General features: G+C 36.7%; 1 protein-coding gene and 1 pseudogene across 1 annotated transcript; one reads left to right on the top strand and one right to left on the bottom strand.

The window, feature by feature from the left end:
• Window positions 1-2,325: 2,325 nt before the first annotated feature.
• On the bottom strand, window positions 2,326-6,787 carry LOC132034687 (uncharacterized). Its single transcript, XM_059425060.1, has 3 exons — window positions 6,545-6,787; window positions 2,568-3,237; window positions 2,326-2,483 (listed from the first exon to the last, which is right to left on the bottom strand). The coding sequence occupies exons 1-3, from the start codon at window positions 6,785-6,787 to the stop codon at window positions 2,326-2,328; spliced, it is 1,071 nt and encodes a 356-aa protein (XP_059281043.1).
• A 6,375-nt stretch (window positions 6,788-13,162) lies between these two features.
• On the top strand, window positions 13,163-14,797 carry LOC132034686 (putative pentatricopeptide repeat-containing protein At1g10330; annotated as a pseudogene).
• The last annotated feature ends 3,281 nt before the right edge of the window (window positions 14,798-18,078 follow it).

Raw genomic sequence — 18,078 nt, 5'->3', positions numbered from 1 at the left:
TGTGCCAATCCCATGTCAGACCCTTTGCATTTATTTCGGCGTGACCATTTTATACTGACGAGTTCATCAATTGGACGACCGTGCCCAAATTGAACTCCTCCGCTTCAACTGACGAACCTAAGTTAGCCAATGCATCTGCTTCATTGTTCTGTTCTCTCGGTACATGTTGCATAGTTCATTCTTTAAATCGGTTCAAGATTACTTGAGTTTTTTCCAAGTATTTTTGCATTCGTTCGTCTTTGACCTCGAAAACACCATTGACTTGGTTTACGACCAGAAGGGAGTCGCACTTAGCTTCGATGACTTCGGCCCCTAAGCTCCGAGCCGATTCCAAACCTGCAATCATAGCCTCATACTCGGCTTCATTGTTAGTTAATTTTAAAGTTCTCATTGATTGTCAAATAATGTCGCCTGCGGGGGTCTTTAGAACAATGCCCAATTCAGACCCTTTTAGGTTCGATGCACCGTCCGTATACAGGGTCCAGATCCCTGAGATTTTTTTTGAGGTTAACAAAAGCTCTTTTTCTACCTCGGGAACCATTGCAGGGGTAAAGTCCTCTATGAAGACGGCTAAGATTTGAGATTTAATAGCCATTCTAGGCCTATACTCGATATCATAACCGCTAATTTCTACTGCTCATTTAGTTACTCTACCTGACAGTTTCGGCTTATGCATGACATTTTTTAACGGGTAAGTAGTTACTACACATATGGGGTGGCATTGGAAATAAGGTTTTAGCTTCCTTGAAGCACTTACCAAGGCCAAAGCTAATTTTTCGAGGTGCGGATAATGAGTCTCCGCATCTCCTAATGTCCTCCTTACACAATAGATCGAGAATTGAGTACCTCCTTCTTCTCGGACCAAAACCCCACTAACCGTAACCTCAGACACTGCCAGATACAAGAACAGTTGTTCATCTGCCTCGGTGTCTGCAGCAAAGGAGGGCTTGACAAGTACCGCTTTAGATCTTCCAAGGATTTCTGACACTCCGGTGTCCATACTAAGTCATTTTTCTTTCTTAGCAACGAAAAGAAGCAGTGACTTTTATCCGAAGACCTCGAAATGAAACAACTCAGAGCTGCTATTCTTTCGGTTAGCCTTTGTACTGCCTTCATATTGTTCACTACTTCGATGTCTTTAATGGATTTGATTTTTTCTGGGTTGATTTCAATACCTCGGTTTGACACCATGAAGCCTAAAAACTTGCCCGATCTGACACCAAAGGCACACTTCTCCGGGTTCAGCTTCATGTTGTATTTGCGAAGTATGTCGAACGTGTCCTGCAAATATTTTAAATGGTCCTCTGTTTCCAGGGACTTGACTAACATGTCATCAATATAAACCTCCATTGTCTTACCTATTTGTTCTTCGAACATTCGGTTAACTAGGCGTTGATGAGTTGCTCTGGTATTTTTTAATCCGAATGGCATTACATTGTAGCAATAAGTCCCATATTGGGTTATAAAAGAAGTTTTCTCTTGATCCTTCGAGTCCATCTGAATCTGGTTGTATGCGGAGTTGGCATCGAGAAAACTTAACATCTCATGCCCGGCCATCGCATCGATCATTCGATCAATGTGAGGCATAGGGAATGAATCCTTCGGGCATACTTTTTTCAGATCTTTATAATCAACACACATTCTAATTTTATTACCTTTCTTTGGCACAATGACGACATTAGCTAACTAGTCTAGGTATTTAACACACCAGATAAACTTATTTTTAAAAGCTTTGTTACTTCATCTTTGACGAAGGCATGCTTTAATTCGGCCATCAGTCTTCTTCTCTGTTTGACCGGAGTGAATTTTTTATCGAGGCAGAGCTTATGCGTCGTCACCTCCGATCGCACACCTGTCATGTCTAAATGGGACCAAGCAAAACAATCGGCATTAGCTTGCCCGTGCCTAGGTATACCTTTCTATCCAGCAAGTGCACGAACAAGATAATCTATTCCAACTTGCGTCTGAATCATCCGGTAATATGAACGATCTGGGCACACCAAAATTATCTTCTTCGAAAGTCAGGCTCGCATCTTCCTTTCCTTCATTCGAGCCTGCATTCTTTAATTACTATTTAGTATCCTTTCCTTTGATCGATTCAACAGCTTTTTGGACCGGTTCATTCAGGATGAGGGGGGCTTCTTCGACCGTGAACATCTCCCTTGCTGCGGGTTGCTCACCACGGACCGTTTTTATCCTTTTTGGAGTTGGAAATTTTAGCATCTGATGTAATGTCAATGGTACTGCTCTCATGCTAAGAATCCACGGTTTGCCGAGTAATGCATTATACTTTATCTCTTCATCAATGACATAGAACACAATTTGCTAAATAGTTCCGTCGATGTTGACCGGCAAGAAGATCTCTCCCTTAGTAGTTTCACTTGCCATATTGAATCCGCTGAGAACTCGAGCTACCGGAACAATTTGGTCCAATAGCCCCAGTTGTTCTACTACTCTCCATTGGATAATGTTGGCCGAACTACCTGGATCAATCAAAATACGTTTAACTTGAGATTTAAAAATAAGGATAGAAATTACTAAGGCATCATTGTGTGGTTGAATGATGCCTTCTTCATCCTCATCGTTGAAGGAAATAGATCCCTCGGGCACATAATCTCCGGTCCGCTTCTCTCGAACAATTGAAACCTTTGTCCTCTTCATCACCGGTCCTCGTGGCCTGTCTGTTCCTCCGATTATCATATTGATCACATGTTGTGGCTCCATAGGCTCGACCTGTTTGTGATTTTCCCTATCTTTATAGTGTCCTTTGGCCCGCTCACTCAAGAATTCACGAAGGTGACCGTTTTTTAACAATCGAGCCACCTCTTCTCTCAATTGGCGACAGTCTTTGGTTCTATGGCCATGAGTCCCATGATACTCACATATCACACTTGGATCCCTTTGAGATGGATCAGATCTTAATGGTCTCGGCCACCTGGCATCTTTGATATGGCCAATATCTAAGACAAGATCTGTCGCGTTGATGTTGAAGTTGTACTCTGATAACCTCGGAATGTCCCCATTGTTGGCCGACCCACTGGTGTCACCTCTAAACAGCAAGCCACGACTGGTTGATCCACGATCATTTCGCCTATCACCTCTGCTTGAAGGATGGCTAGGGCCGTTTCTTCCCTTGTTCGACCTAAAGCTGGATCTCTCCGGTTGAGCATACAGTCGATACCTGTCCTTTGATGACCTTATCTCCGGTTCGAAATTCCTCCTTGATTTATCAGAATTCTTACTCCCATTTATCGGACCAGGGGGAAAGCATTTTGTACGTCAGAATATTTTAAGTTAGTGGTGACAAGTTAAAAACAAGGCTATTTTTCCGACTTTGTTTTAAGACATAAGCCGCTTATGATTTCATTGGATGGAAATATTAAGAAAAATTTGGGGTTAAAAGTGGAATTATGGGAACTAATATTTCATGAAATATGGGACCAAAAATGAATTATGGGAAGTTAGACATTTCATGAAAAATTTGGGGCCAAAAGTGAAGTTTTGGAAGTTTTATTTCATGAAAAAATGGCCATGTGGCCTTGCATGTGACATGTGGGCCATAGGCCACATGTATTAATTATAAATGAACATATAAGATGACAACTTAGTCATCTTCATCAATTGACCTCCTAGAAATTTCAAGAAATTTGAAGAGAAAAAAAAGAAGGGGAGAACGGCCAAGAAGGGGCTGGCCGAACCAGCCCCATGAAAATTTTCCAAGAAAAATTTGTTTCTTCTAGCTTTCATATCAATTGGAAGGTCCTCGTCGACGTGGAGTAGTTGTTGGAACAAGAAAACCGCTTGTTGTCGCGATTTGCCAATTCTAGCCGAGGAAGAAGTTAAGTGGAAGGTAAGATTTAATCATCTTTACATGTTTAATAGGTGTTTGTGCATGTTGTGATATGTAGAAATGAATGAAAATCATGGAATCTTGCAAGTGGAAGTTGAACCGTGCATGTGTGGTTGTGGCCGTGTGGTGTGTGTGTGTTACGTGGGAGTGATGAATTGATTGTATTTAGCATGATTGCATGTTGTTTTAATGTGTGAAAATGGATAAAAATCATGGAAGTTGTGGATTGGTTGTGGTGGCCGAAAATAGGTTATGTTGTTTGGCAAGGAATGGACAAATTTTATTTAGTGTAATTTGGTTGTTGTGTTGTGGATTATGTAATGAAAATGAAGGTGTTGGATGATACAAGTTGAGGTTGGGATCATTTGTAAGCTAATGTAGAAGTTAGCATAATGACAATATGGTTTCTTACATTTACATGAATGATGTTGTAAAATGTGGTTGTTGATGTAATTGATGAAATTGAAAGAAAGAAACGTATTGTTGTTATTCTTATGGCATTGGAAAGTTTCGGGTGGAGTGGCCTATTGGTTGGGTCGTTTTGAATATTATATGGATTGCTTGAAATGTTCTTAAATCATGTGTGAATGGTTTCGGATTAGTAATCGAATATATGAGCATTGATATTGAATTGATCGTATGTAGTTATTTGAAAATAAATGAAATGTTGCCGAATTGTGTAGAAAGGAATTATTAATGTTAGAATGCATTTGGGAGTGAATATTGATATTGTTATTATGTTTGTTGGTATTGTTGATAATGATTTGGCCGAGTTAAATTCTCGGGGATGTCCAATTTATAGGGGAAATGCTGCCGAAATTTCGGTAGATAAAGTGTTAATTTGGTATTGAATGCCTAAGTGCTTATGGCTAATGATCGATACCTAATGACGTTATTGTAGATTATGAGAAGTCGAGACTTAAAGGTTGGATTAGCTGAGGAAGCGGCTAAGGTATGTAAGGCTTACTCTTTCCTTCTTTGGCATGTCTTAGACGCGATTAAGGTATGACATGATTTGTGCTTGGGGTAACTCCGCTCTTACGTTCCGAGTATGTATATGATTTTCATTTGCTTCATGATGTAACATACTTCATATGATCCTTAAGTCTTATGTATGCTTGGAATCTAAATATTGCATAAAGAATTTTGTTCCTAAAGATCCTATGCCTAAAAACGTCCGTAACTTTCGTAAAAAGAACCGGATTGCTTTGAAACGTTTGTAGAAAGTTTTGTAACGTATAATGACTTTGATTTTCATTGGCGGGCTCGGAATGATTTGATATACGACTATGGTCCCTACGATATTTTGATGTACTTATGATATTTGATATGTTTCGAGTACCGTCAAATTATATTTGATATGACTATTGTCCTATTTTTAAATGACGATTCATTCAGATTACTTCATTGAGTCTCTGAAGATGATTTATGTGCATATAGTTTCTCACTACTCTGCTCGTGCCAGCCTCAATATGTCCTCCACTGCGTCCCGGGCCAGGGCATATATTCGTGCACCTCATTGCATTGTTCACCGCGTCCCTCATTAGAGGGCCGGGGCACGTTATATTTACCGAGTCCCTTGCTAGCGGGGCCGGGGCACATTATATGATATGATGATATGGGAGAGGTGGCTAGGATGGCATATGATGATTCTCTTTTACCGCGTCCCTCATTAGAGGGCCGGGGCACGTTACATGTACATGCATATGATATGATTTTACTACCGCGTCCCTCACTAGAGGGCCGGGGCACGTTATATGTATATGTATATGTGTATACGATGATTTCATTCACCGCGTCCCTCACGAGAGGGCCGGGGCACGTTATATGCATACATGATGATTTTATGGAAATGACATACATGATATATGTTTTTAAAGGCAAGTCTTATGGTTTTTCTGTACTCTTTATTTCGGTATAATCCCGCTTATTATATTTTATGCTTTACATACTCGATTACGTATTCCGTGCGCCCCCCGCTTTCTTCGGGGGTGCGTTTCATGCGCGCGGTACACGCCGGATGAGTTGAAGATATTGAGAAGATGTTCCGGCGGGATTGGCGAGCTCCCGTTTTCTCGGTGCGGCCGAGTCGAGCATTATGATATGGTTACACGTTCCATGTTAGAGACTTTGCGACGAGTGTCGTGGGTATAAGGTGTCGGTTGTGTAAGCGGCTATGTAAGCCGATGTGTTACTAAGCATTGTATTATAAGTTCTGTATGTTTCTATATGTTACAGATTTTCTTTGATTCGAGAAAAGTAAAAAGAAGTATATTATGTTTCGAAAAATTATCGTTACGTATTTGTGCCATGATTTGGAAAGCCAGCGTGATTATGAGTATTATGTGAGTCAGCGGGTTCGCTCGGCCCTAAATAAGGGTCGGGTGCCCATCATGCCCTAACGGAAATTAGGGTGTGACATTCAAGTTGACCATCCTCTATCCGAATCTTGGATTCATACCTGTTATGGACATAGGCCCAAGTTACCGCTTCATACTCCAACAAGTTTTCCTTCAATTTGAACGAGGCCATCGAGCTTCGTGGGTTGAGACCCTTAATAAAGGCTTGAGCTGCCCACTCCTCTGAGACTGGAGGGAGTTCCATTCGTTCCTTTTGGAACCTGTTCACGAACTCTCGGAGTAGCTCGTTGTCCCTTTGAGTGATTCTGAAAATGTCCGCTTTCCTTTACTGTACCTTTTTGGCACCAGCATGGACTTTGATAAATGCATCTGCGAGCATCTCAAAAGAAGTGATGGAATGCTCGGGCAGATGATCGTACCAAGTCAGTGCTTTTTTAGACAATGTTTCACCGAACTTTTTCAACAACACTGATTCGATTTCATCTTCTTCCACATCATTACCTTTTATAGTGCAAGTATACAAAGTCACATGCTTCTGTGGGTCTGTTGTCCCATCATACTTGGGGATATCGGGCATTTTAAACCTTTTCGAGATCAACTTTGGGGCCGCACTCGGAGGGAAAGGCCTTTGGATATATCTCTTCGAGTCTGGTCCCTTCAAGATTAGAGGTGGCCCCCGGATTTGATTTACTTGATAGTTATACGTTTCCACCCTTTTTTCAGTTGATTCGACCCGCTTAGACAATACATCAAGTATTTTTAAGACCTCGGTAGATGTACCAGCTTCGAATCCGCTACTGCTCTCGACTATTCAGCCCTCCTCTCGCCTTGGTTCGGTAGGCCAGTTCGGCTTTGCCGATGCTGCTTTGTTGTCTTTGTTCTGGAGCTGAGCTATGGCGATCTGCTGTTCCTGCAACATTTCAGATATCAAACATAAGCTAATTTCATCCGGGATATCCGGTGTTTTTGGGGCTTGCGCTAAAGGAAAAGTAGTTAAATTATTGCTATTCAAAGGATCTGTGGCCGGAAGGGCGGCATTCTCCTGGTTGACGGTATTCTGGTGGTTAAGGCCTTCGGTTGAGTTGACAGCATTTGGGTTGGCCGGGTCAACAAGGGGTGCGGTGTTGTTTTCGTTTTCAGCGACTATTTACCATCTCGAACGTATCTGAAACACAATCTTTCAAAGAACAAGTGAAAGAGGGAGTAGCAAACTAATCACCACTATTATCCTATGCTCCACGGTGGGCGCCAAACCGTTTACCCCGAAAATGGATAACAATTAAATTTATAAGTGGTTGATAGGATATGTGGTTAGATTAATTTATAGAATAAGATAATAGCAAGTAAATAGTAATATATTGATAAATAATAGTAAAGAAAACTTAGGAAGACAAGTTTGTAAGCTCCGCGAACTGGTCCGGTTTGGAGATTGCTTTCTTTAACCGAGCCAAAACACTTGAGAATATTGTATTGCCACTTTTCGGATTACAAATATGATGAGTGATGAAAAAGCTAACCTAAAAAGGGAGCGGGTAGACCTTTATTTATAGCTAATAATAGATGGGCCTTAGTACAATGTAAGAAAAAGTCTTTCTTGAAAAATCCTAAAATGGATAAGGCTATGTCCGTACGGTCTGACACTCGTACTGTTGTCAGCGCAAATAGCGGAACGGTCAAATGACGCGTGGCTTGTTCAATAACGGATTCTCCGAGCCTATGTTGATTGTACTCTATTCAGGCTCGGATTTTCTGTAACTATCAACATACCCTCGATTTTGACATAGAGTTGAACGCACTCACGACCCCTCGGGTTTCGTTCCCATCGATTGTCAATGATCTTACTCTTCCTCGATCTCATATCAGACTTTTTTAAACTTTACCCCGGTTCTTACCGGGTACAAGTTACTTCAGTTTTTACCGTATACACATATCATTTCACTTTTCTCTCCACTTCTTCTCTTCCTGATGATAACTTTTAAATGTGACTTGTTTTTCTTGCCTTTTTGTTTTAAATGAAAGATCCCGTTTTGATGCTTTTTTTAATGCACTATCACTTTTTTTTGTAGTAGTCGATCATAAACGGCGAAAAGAAAGTTTGTTACCATCACCAAAAAAAAAAAAAAAAAAAAAAATATATATATATATATATATATATATATATATATATATATATATTGAAAAGAAATACCAAAAGTTTCATGTTGTTCACAAGTCAATGGACAAGTCTTTGTGTAGATAATAGAAACCAAAACTTTATCACTGCATATTACCGTGTTCACATGTGAATTCGATTTCATCAGAGTGATATATCATGCTTTTATAGTATTTTGCCATGGCTTATTTGCTTCCGTTATTTCTTTTTTCGTACTGCTTTAAATTGTTTGTCCTTGTGTCAAGGATCTACCGGAAACAATCTCTTTACCTCTCAAGATAGAGGTAAGGTCTGCGTACACTCTACCCTCTCCAGACCCCACTTTGTTGGATTTCACTGAGTATGTTGTTGTTGCTGTTGTTGTCTGAAGTTCAATTTTGTATTGCAAACTTATATAACAACTTTGATTTGTCTGCTTTATGTGGATTAATTGATTGAAAAATCAACACATATACTTAAGGTGTTAGCGAACAAAATTTTGCACGGATTGCCCTTCATACGGGCTGGTCATTAATTTGTGCCCCTGCTGCTTATCTAATGAAAATATCCAGATATGCTTCACTCGGCACAAGTTCTGTAACATTTTCATCTTCGAAAATTGAACTTTTTCCTCGCTTGGCACAAGTTCTATAGTAATTAAGTTATGCGGCATAAGTTGTGTAGTATTTTTCAGATTATGTTGAGTGTTGAAAGTTTGTCTTTTCCGGCATAACTTGTGTGGATGTGATGATACATATGCCGAAGCTAGACGCTAACCATGTTGAGCGAAATCTAACTTATGCTTCTTTTTTTCCGGATTATATTGAATATTGAAAATTTTGCCTTGTCCGACATAACTTGTGGGATGTTATGATACATATACCGAAGCTGAACACTAACTATGTCGGTCGAAATTTAATTTATACCGCACCAAAAGTGCTGAAGGGCAAAAATTAAAGACCACAAATTTGAGGGACAAAAATGAAGACCACCCCAAAATAGGGGCATTTTGTGTGAATAACCTGTTAGTGAATTCTAAAATCATAATACTGGGGTTAGAGGCCCATTTTTTGGACTAAGGCCCCAAAACTTAGTGGACCTGAATGAGGTCATTTGCGCAAATGTCTCTATTTCAGGGTGGTCTTTAATTTTTGGCTCTCGAATCTGTGGTCTTTAATTTTTGTCTTTCAGCACTTTAACTAAAAAAAAAATAAGAGGACGAAAGTACCTTTGACACTGAAATAACAAATAAATTTTCTGTATAAGAGGAATATAATCATAAATACTCCATGTTTTGAATATGGAATCACATGTTTTAACTGAGTTAATAATCTGTGACCTTAGGCCCAATATAAGTGCACAAGTCTGTAGCCTCGGGCCCAAATACAAGTGTTCAACATTCAACAATTTATATAAGAGGTGTTAATACACACTTTTACACTAGTATACAATATTATACAAACTTCTATTTTAGTTTTAGTTCCTGAAGCGTGACCCTATCGGCCAGCACGTATCCACTGCTCCAGCACCGCCCTTACCTCCCGCGACACCCCACCGGCGTCATGAAACACAAAATGAGAGCTAGGCCCAATAAACCCGGCGTGATGTGTGTGTTGGGGTTTTGTGTGTGTGTGTGTGGGGGGGGGGGGGGGCGCTAGCTCGGATATAAAAATAAACATGGGCTAAAATGGACGGGTAATTATTTTGCCCTAATTGGCATAGAGTGTAAAAATTCCAAAATTAAAGACCACAGGTACAAGGGACAAAAATTAAAGACCAATGCGTCTGAAGGGAAATCTGTGCAAAAATTTGGAACTGAATATTGGCTGGTTTACTCAAATAGCCTTTTTGATGCCACTCTTTCTATTTGTCTCTGTTTAATATATATATATATATATATTTTTTTTTTTTTGGGCAAATATGGCCTTACCGCTTTATAAGCGGGACAAATAAATAATAGGTAGTTAAGTTTGTTCTTAAGTTTCTTCTATTACGATTCCAGGCCATTTTTGCAAAGGTGACTTCATTCATTGAACATGTGAACCGGAGCTCTTACCTTTAACTTAAGCATATAAAATATTGTTGTAACATATAAACATGGGTCTTTGACATATATATACATCTTAAGGAGAAATATTTACGAAACGTGACGATAGTTTTATATTTACAAAACATAACATTACAAATCCTATACAAAACATGCTTTATATTTAAAAAAAAAAAAAAAAATTAAATTATTTTTTATTTTTTAAAAATCATTTTTAAAAAAAAATATTTTTTTATTTAAAAAAAAAAAAATTAATTTTTTTTTTTTTTTTAAAAAAATTAATATTTTTTTTTTTGCTCAAAAACTTATGTATGAAAGTTGTATGAAATGTGTATATCTCATTTCAAGACTTAAAAAGTTTGCTCAAAATTTAGTGTATGAAAAATGTATGAAATGTGTATATCTCGTTCAAGGCTTAAAAATCCGCTCAAAATTGTGTGTATGAAAACAATATGAAATTTGTATCTTGCTCATATCTTAAAATTTCGCTCACATTTTCATGTATAAAGTTCATGTTAGATTTACGTAAAATTAATACAACTACAACAACATTGTATATAACTTTGATACAACATTCAAGACTTAAAATAATCGCTCAAATTTTTGTGTATGAAATTTGTATATCTTGCTCAAGGCTTAAAAAGTTCGCTCAAATTTTATGTATGAAGAACGTATGAAATGTGTATATCTTGATCAAGGCTTAAACATTATGCTTAAAATTTTATGCATGAGAATGGTATGAAATGTGTATATCTTCCTCAAGACTTAGAATTTCATTCACATTGTTTGTATATAAATTTCATATTAGATTTACGGAAAATTAATACAACTACAACAACATTGTAACAATTTTCATACAATATTCAAGGCTTAAAGTTTTCGCTCAAAATTTTGTATATGAAAATTATATTAAAAATTTTGCTCACACATACACATTTCATACATAGAAATATGAGGTAATTTTTTAAGCCATTGAGCAAAAAAAAAAAAATTAATATTTAAAAAATATATATAAAAATTATTTTTTTTAAAAATAAAAATATTTTTTTAAAAAATTATTTTTTTTTTTATAAAAAATATATATATTTTCTGGAAAAAAAATAAAAAAACGAAAAATATATGAAAATCCGTCATGTTTTGTAATATATCGTTATGTTTTGTAAATAAGGAAAACTATCGTTACGTTTCGTAAATATTTCTCCTTAACATGTATATATACGTAGTTTTCCCTATAAACATTCTTCTTGAATCAAATTGTTTTAGATGAATTTATATGCCATATATAGAGTACTGAGCAATAAAAAAAGAAAAGCTTTGATGGTGGCATAACATATTGAATGTGTAATATCTCATCTGCATTGAAGATAGTAGTATCATTTCTGTCACCTTTTGTTCTTTTGCAATGTGAATATTAAAAGATATTTAGCTATTTAAGGATTTGTGGAGATGTTGTAAAAGACATCGATCATAAGTCTCAAGCAGAAGTACATTCATTATTTGAAGTTTATAGTTCAATACTCTAGCCCTTTTGAGTTACTGATTCAAAATTAATACCCTATACTCAGCTAATAGATTTCATAAGATAAATACGGGATTCAAAGCTGTTAGGCCTAGCCGGATTAATCGGTAGCTGAAACTATCCGCCCCTTATCTAAAGTTTAAGGGATCATTTGATATACTGGACAAGCATAAATAGTCTGTTGCTAGTCTGTCCCCAAACTAGAAGGCCCCAATTTTTTTTAAAATTATTATTATTATTATAATATAATATATAATTTATATAGAAAAAAAATTACAGTATGTTTTTTTGTTATTTGATTGAGGTTATTTTATACTAATAATTTCATAAATTATGATAATTTGCTTCACTCTTCAATTTCATCCTTTTTATATAGGAATTATGTTATTTACATTACACTGACAACATTATGAGTTTCTTTTACGTTCTCCTCTGAAACTGCGTGAATACAAATGCATAAATGCACCAGTTTCCTTTTAGTGTAATTCAACATATTATATTAGGTTATTTATAATTTATATTAGATATTCACCAATGAGTGCTACTTAAAATGAACTACGATTGTCGTTTAAATTGATCAGAAGGAGTAAATATACTTGACATTGTCAATGCTCAAAACTTAAACTATTACGTTATGTACATTCATTTTTTTTTCTTGTGATGATAGCCAAATCAAAATTTTCACTTTGAGTTTCGGTCCTCAACATTCGATAATCCACCACTTTATTCTTTGAGTTCTTCTTCCTTTTTTTTTTTTTCAAATTTTTAAATTCGCTATTTTTTTGTCTTAAATGATTACTTTGTTGTTTAGAAAACAACTTTTTTCCTTGTTAGTGCACAAATTCTACAAAATAAATTTAAGGGCCTCTCAATATAGTATCGCCTTAGTCCACGAGATTCGTTGAGCCGCCCCTGCATAAGAGTTCTCAGAAATCACATATGAGATCTGAAAAAGATATAAGAGGGCAAGAGATCTCATTTCCTCCTAGTTATCCCAAATAAAATAATAAAAATGACTAAATACCCTGAGATCCCTCAAACCTTTTTTCTACCGGGTATTTTTGTAAACAAATAATTTCATCTTAGACAAATTCTTGTTAGCTGAAAACACAACTTCTAGTGGCTGGTTTTCTCAAATAGCCTTTTTTTTAGTCCACTCATCAACTTGAACTGTTAAATCAATTCCACCATAGCAACCAAAGCATTGAAGGATAGTGAAAAATGTACTCCGTTTGAAGTTTATAGTTCAAAGCATATGCTTCAACTTCTTCAGTATTTTATCAAACACAAAAACAAAATCAAATAAATACATTTCAACACAATGGATCAGCACACTTGTTTACAACATTCTCATCAGAGCTTACCTCAACATCTTTCAACCTCAAACAGCCCTTATCCTACTCACCCACATGCTCTTTCAAGTTTCATCAAGCTCAACCCAATAGTCTCTTATTTTTGGTAGTAGGCTTAAAATAGTCCCTTAAGTATCAATTGAGCAGTTTTGATCTTTTAAGTTTGTCAAAAGTAAACACTTTCGGTCCCTATCTGATATTTTCCAAACTCTGACGGTTCCATTTAACCAAAACTGTGGGAACTATATATATATATATATTTTTTTTTTTTTTTTTAACATGAAACACAAGAAATTTTCCTCAAAATCCCAGAAACCGCAACATAAGAAACTACACGAGACACAAAAAATAGACCCCAAAAAAAATAATAATATAAATTGCACCTAAAAAGGTTGCACCAAACTCTTAAAATAAACCAAAAATAACACAAACTACAAAAAATGTGCTTTAAAATGTGAGATCCCGTTAAATATTTTTTATTTTCATAGTCCGATTAAATTCAATAATAAGGATTTAGTAATTATCTAAGGGAGATTAAAAGTGCTCACTTTTGACAAACTTAGAGGACCAAATACGATCAAGTGATACCGCAGGGGAATCCAGGATTTTTTGGAACATGGGTTCACCACTAAAAAAAAAAAAAAAAAAAAAAAAAAGGAAAAAATATATTAAGTGGGATTGATCCCTAGATCTCTAGGTAAATAACTCAACCTTAAACCAAGTGCAACATTTAGCTTTTTGTTTTATAAAATATATACATAAAATACCTAGTTTTACAGAGAGACCATGTGTTCACGTGCCGTATTTTTGACACGTAGAATCGCCTCTGAGTGACACTTAAGCGATTATTGTGAATTTACAATCAAAGATAAGAGACCATTTTTGTCATTTTCTCTGCATTTAATTAGAAGAGACCCTTATGTGTGTACGTCTTTAATCGGGTCGTACGCACTTGGGTGAACTCGGGAGTGCACGTAAGGTGTTCGATGAAATTCCTGAACTGTGTGTTGTATGGTATAACGCGATGCTTTTGGGAAGAACGGGGATATGGGTTTGGGGTTCTTGATGTTTTCTCGCATGCCGTATAGAGATGTTTATTCGTGGACTAGTATGATTCGTGGGTACATGAAGAACGGGTGCTCTGAGGTTGTTGTTAAGTTTTCGTGAGAATGATGGATCATGAGGATGTGAAGCTCAGTTTATTGAAGCCGGTCGAGGCTACTTTTGTTAGTATTCTTTCTTCTTTCAAGTTTTTGGATGTTATATCTAGGGCGGCAAGTACATGCTTACATGGTAAAGAATGAGGAGTACTCGACCGCATTGATATATCACATTTTATGGGAAGATGGGTTGTTATGCTTCGAAGGTATTTGATACAATGGTTATCAAGAAGGTTTGCGCTTGGAATGAAATGATTTCTTCCCTAGCTTTGAATGGTAGAGAGAAGCAGGCATTAACAATGTACGAGAAGACGAGAGCAAAAAGGGGTGCAACCAAATGGGATTGCGTGTTCATGTCTATCTCAGTTAAGGCTTTAAACATTAACCCGATCCCAGATTTTGCAAGTGTAGGTGTCTTTATGCAAGTTATTGTTTAAATAGAAGATCCCTTTTTGACGCCTCACTGTTTTTGTAGTAGTCAATCGAAAATAGTGAAAAGAAATACCAAGAGTTTCACGTTGTTCAGTAGGCAATGTACAAGTCTTTGTGTAGATAATAGAATTCTCAAATAAAATCTACCAAATAACAAAACTTTATCACTGCATATTACAGCGTTCATGTGAATTTGATTTCCTCTGGATGACAATGTTTTATGTGCCAATTGTGCTTCAATTCTCTTCTCCTAATCACAAGATATGCTAAAGATAAAACAATGGTAAATACACATTTCGAAGATTAATTGGTTAATAGAATTCAGAAAATAAAGAACTTAACAGTATTAGTGGCTCTCTCTCTGATTTTGGAAACTCGTGAATATGTCGTGTCTCTAATCTTCAATTCGATAACTTTCAAGGTCCATCGCTAGGTGATATTTCTTTTTGAAAAAATCCTTCTGTTTAAAGGATTTGTAGTTTTCCATTCAATATAATAGTGTCAATATTTTTATATCATCTTGAATATCATTTTTTTTTTCCCAGATGTGAAAAGATGGATGATTGTGTTGGACTTTGTTCGAAAGATTGACACCAAAAACTACTTGTCACCATAGAAGTAACATTACTTGTAGCGGCTGACAATTTCTATAGCTTTCTGTGAAAAAATTTGAAAGACTAATCCACGACGCGCTTATAGCTCAACTGTGCTAGCATTTGTAATGCTCAAAAAAAAAAAAAAAGAATGGCTGGACTGAATTGGACTATTGAACTTTATAACCGTTTTTTTGTTGTTGCTAATTTTGTGTAATTTCAGGAGTGGCTTCAGAAAGTTAAAAAAAAAAAAAAAAAACGCATAAGTTTTTCCATATAACCTTGAAGAGAACTCCAAGCCCTCCACCTCAAAGTACTAACTTGGTACGCCTCCGGTGCCTGGGCTTCACATTGTACCTATGGTTTTATCGGTCCTCATGATGCGGATCCAATAAGGAATTGGCTTGTTCTGCCTCTGCTCTTCGCCAGCTTCTTCTTAACCATGAAACTCTTGTGGGGCAGCAGTTTCACGATCTGCGACTTCCTCCTCGGATATGGAGCTGGCTACTACTACTGCTGTTGACGATGAAATATAGTCTTAGCATTCAATGTGCATTCTTGAATAATCTCATTTTTCAATTATTCAACCATTTCAGTTTACCAAGTTCAATGTTAGCCAGATTAGTCAACATTTATCTCTTTCGATGCAACAATAAGATCTTATTTGTAACAAGTGATTTTGTTGGTTGGTTAATTGGTCACATTTTATTCATGAAATGGTTTGGATTGGTATTAGTCTAGATACGGACAAATCATTCTATTTGATCGAATAAATACATTCGATCTAATTGTTAGGTTTTTGGGTTTTACCTTCTTATGTGCAATTGAATTAATAAAACCCAATCCAATTTGGACCAGGCCAATTTTGCCCAAAATTTCCTCTATATATAGGATAAATTTAGGTCTTATTTTGAGAACACAAGAGTGAATCTATAGCAGCCATATAGAGAGAAAAACGTGAGAGAGAAAGCAGATTCGTCCAGAAATTTTCTGCTGCAGCAGTCCACTTTAAATTGAGTTTTCTAATTCATTATCCGTTGGATCTTGTTGCAATTTGAACTGAAGGTTCTCAACATCTGGTTCTTCGATTTCAATGGTGGAGATCGGATTTTGTGGTCTGTAGCTCCAGTTTTCGAGTACAAACAGTAGCTCATTTTTGGGGGTGATTTCTCTTCTTTCTTCGCTAGTTTTGGTGCTATCTTTTATGTATTGTTGCTCCGTGCTTGACTTTGTTGTTGTAGCCATTTGGAGAATATTTTTACAACTCTTGTTGATTATAGTGGAGCTTTTGTGGGCCGGAGGTCCCGTGGATGTTTTCTCTTCACCTTGAAGGGGTTTTACCATGTAAATTTGGTGTCTCTTTCATTCGATTTATTTTTGCTTGCTTTGCTATTTTATTGTTGGTATAGCTACTGCCTGGATTTCGGTTTGTGCTAATATTTGTTGTCTTGTCTTGGTTCAAATATGTGGGAAGTTTTGACTTGGGTATTTCTTGCGCTGTTAAATCGTCGTGCAATTTGGTTATTGCTTGTTTCTTCCCAATAAAGTGGTATTAGAGCTTGTAGTTGTATGTGGTTGTGTTGATCGTCTATGTTATATCCCGTATTTTAGCACGTTGGATTATTCGTAAGCTAATCGACATAAGTTCAAGGACAAGATTATTTTGAGATATGAGACAAGGATTTTTAATCCCCAATTTTAATAAGTGCACGATTTGCTTGTAAATTTCAATTAGTGTAGAAATATTAGTGGAGATTAGGGATTAATTAACTATGATTAGATTATTAAGTGGGGATTAATGATTAATTAAGTTAAGTAGTGTATTAAATGGACCCCACTACAACATGGCCGAATCTGATTGGTCCATGCCATAGTGGGACACATGTCAACATGGCTGGTTGCATTTATATTTCATGTGATGACTCATTTAACCACAACTTCATCTTCACAAAAATTTATTTGGAGAAAGAACCATGAACAACCATGGCTGCCAAGCTCTCGGCCAAGTTCAATGAATTAAAAGGAAGAGGATTTTGATCCCAAAAGTATTCTAAACGTTCAAGGGTGCAACACTTTGCTTTAGTGATCAGCAAAGTGAATTTATATCCTTAGAGCAGCAAGGACGCTTGCAATTTTAAGGAAACAATGTGCAATTTTCTTCAAGAACGTTAATAAAGGTTGCTCACGGTTGTAGCTCGTTTGGAGCTCTCGGCTAAGCACCATTTTTTTGAAGGAAAAGTTATAATTTCCATCAACGTTTAAGAGACCAAGCTTGCTAAGGTAAGGTTTATTCCCTCTTACATGTTCTAGAGATGGTTTGGTCTTTGTACAATTTGATGGATGTGGAATTTGTGAAAGGAAAGCTTAAGTCATGCTAGAACTTGTATTGATTTCATGGGCTGTTTTAGAACTTGTTGTGATATTAAGATAGTTTTCTTGCATATGAGTAGTTGATGTCGTTGTTGTGTTGTTGTAGTAATGGACTGATTTGGAGTGTTGTGCGTGCGGTGCGGGCTGTTTCGGGGTGTTCTTGAATCTTGTTTTGGCTAGTTCTTGATATAGTAACTTGGACGTGTGGTTGTTGATGTTGATCTGGTCGTTTCATAGTTGGCTTGAATGTGAGGGAAATGAACA

The sequence above is a fragment of the Lycium ferocissimum genome, chromosome 10, assembly GCF_029784015.1.
Source record: "Lycium ferocissimum isolate CSIRO_LF1 chromosome 10, AGI_CSIRO_Lferr_CH_V1, whole genome shotgun sequence".
NCBI lineage: Eukaryota > Viridiplantae > Streptophyta > Magnoliopsida > Solanales > Solanaceae > Lycium > Lycium ferocissimum.
Note: the sequence above shows the minus strand (reverse complement) of the source record. Positions and strands in the feature narration are given on the sequence as shown.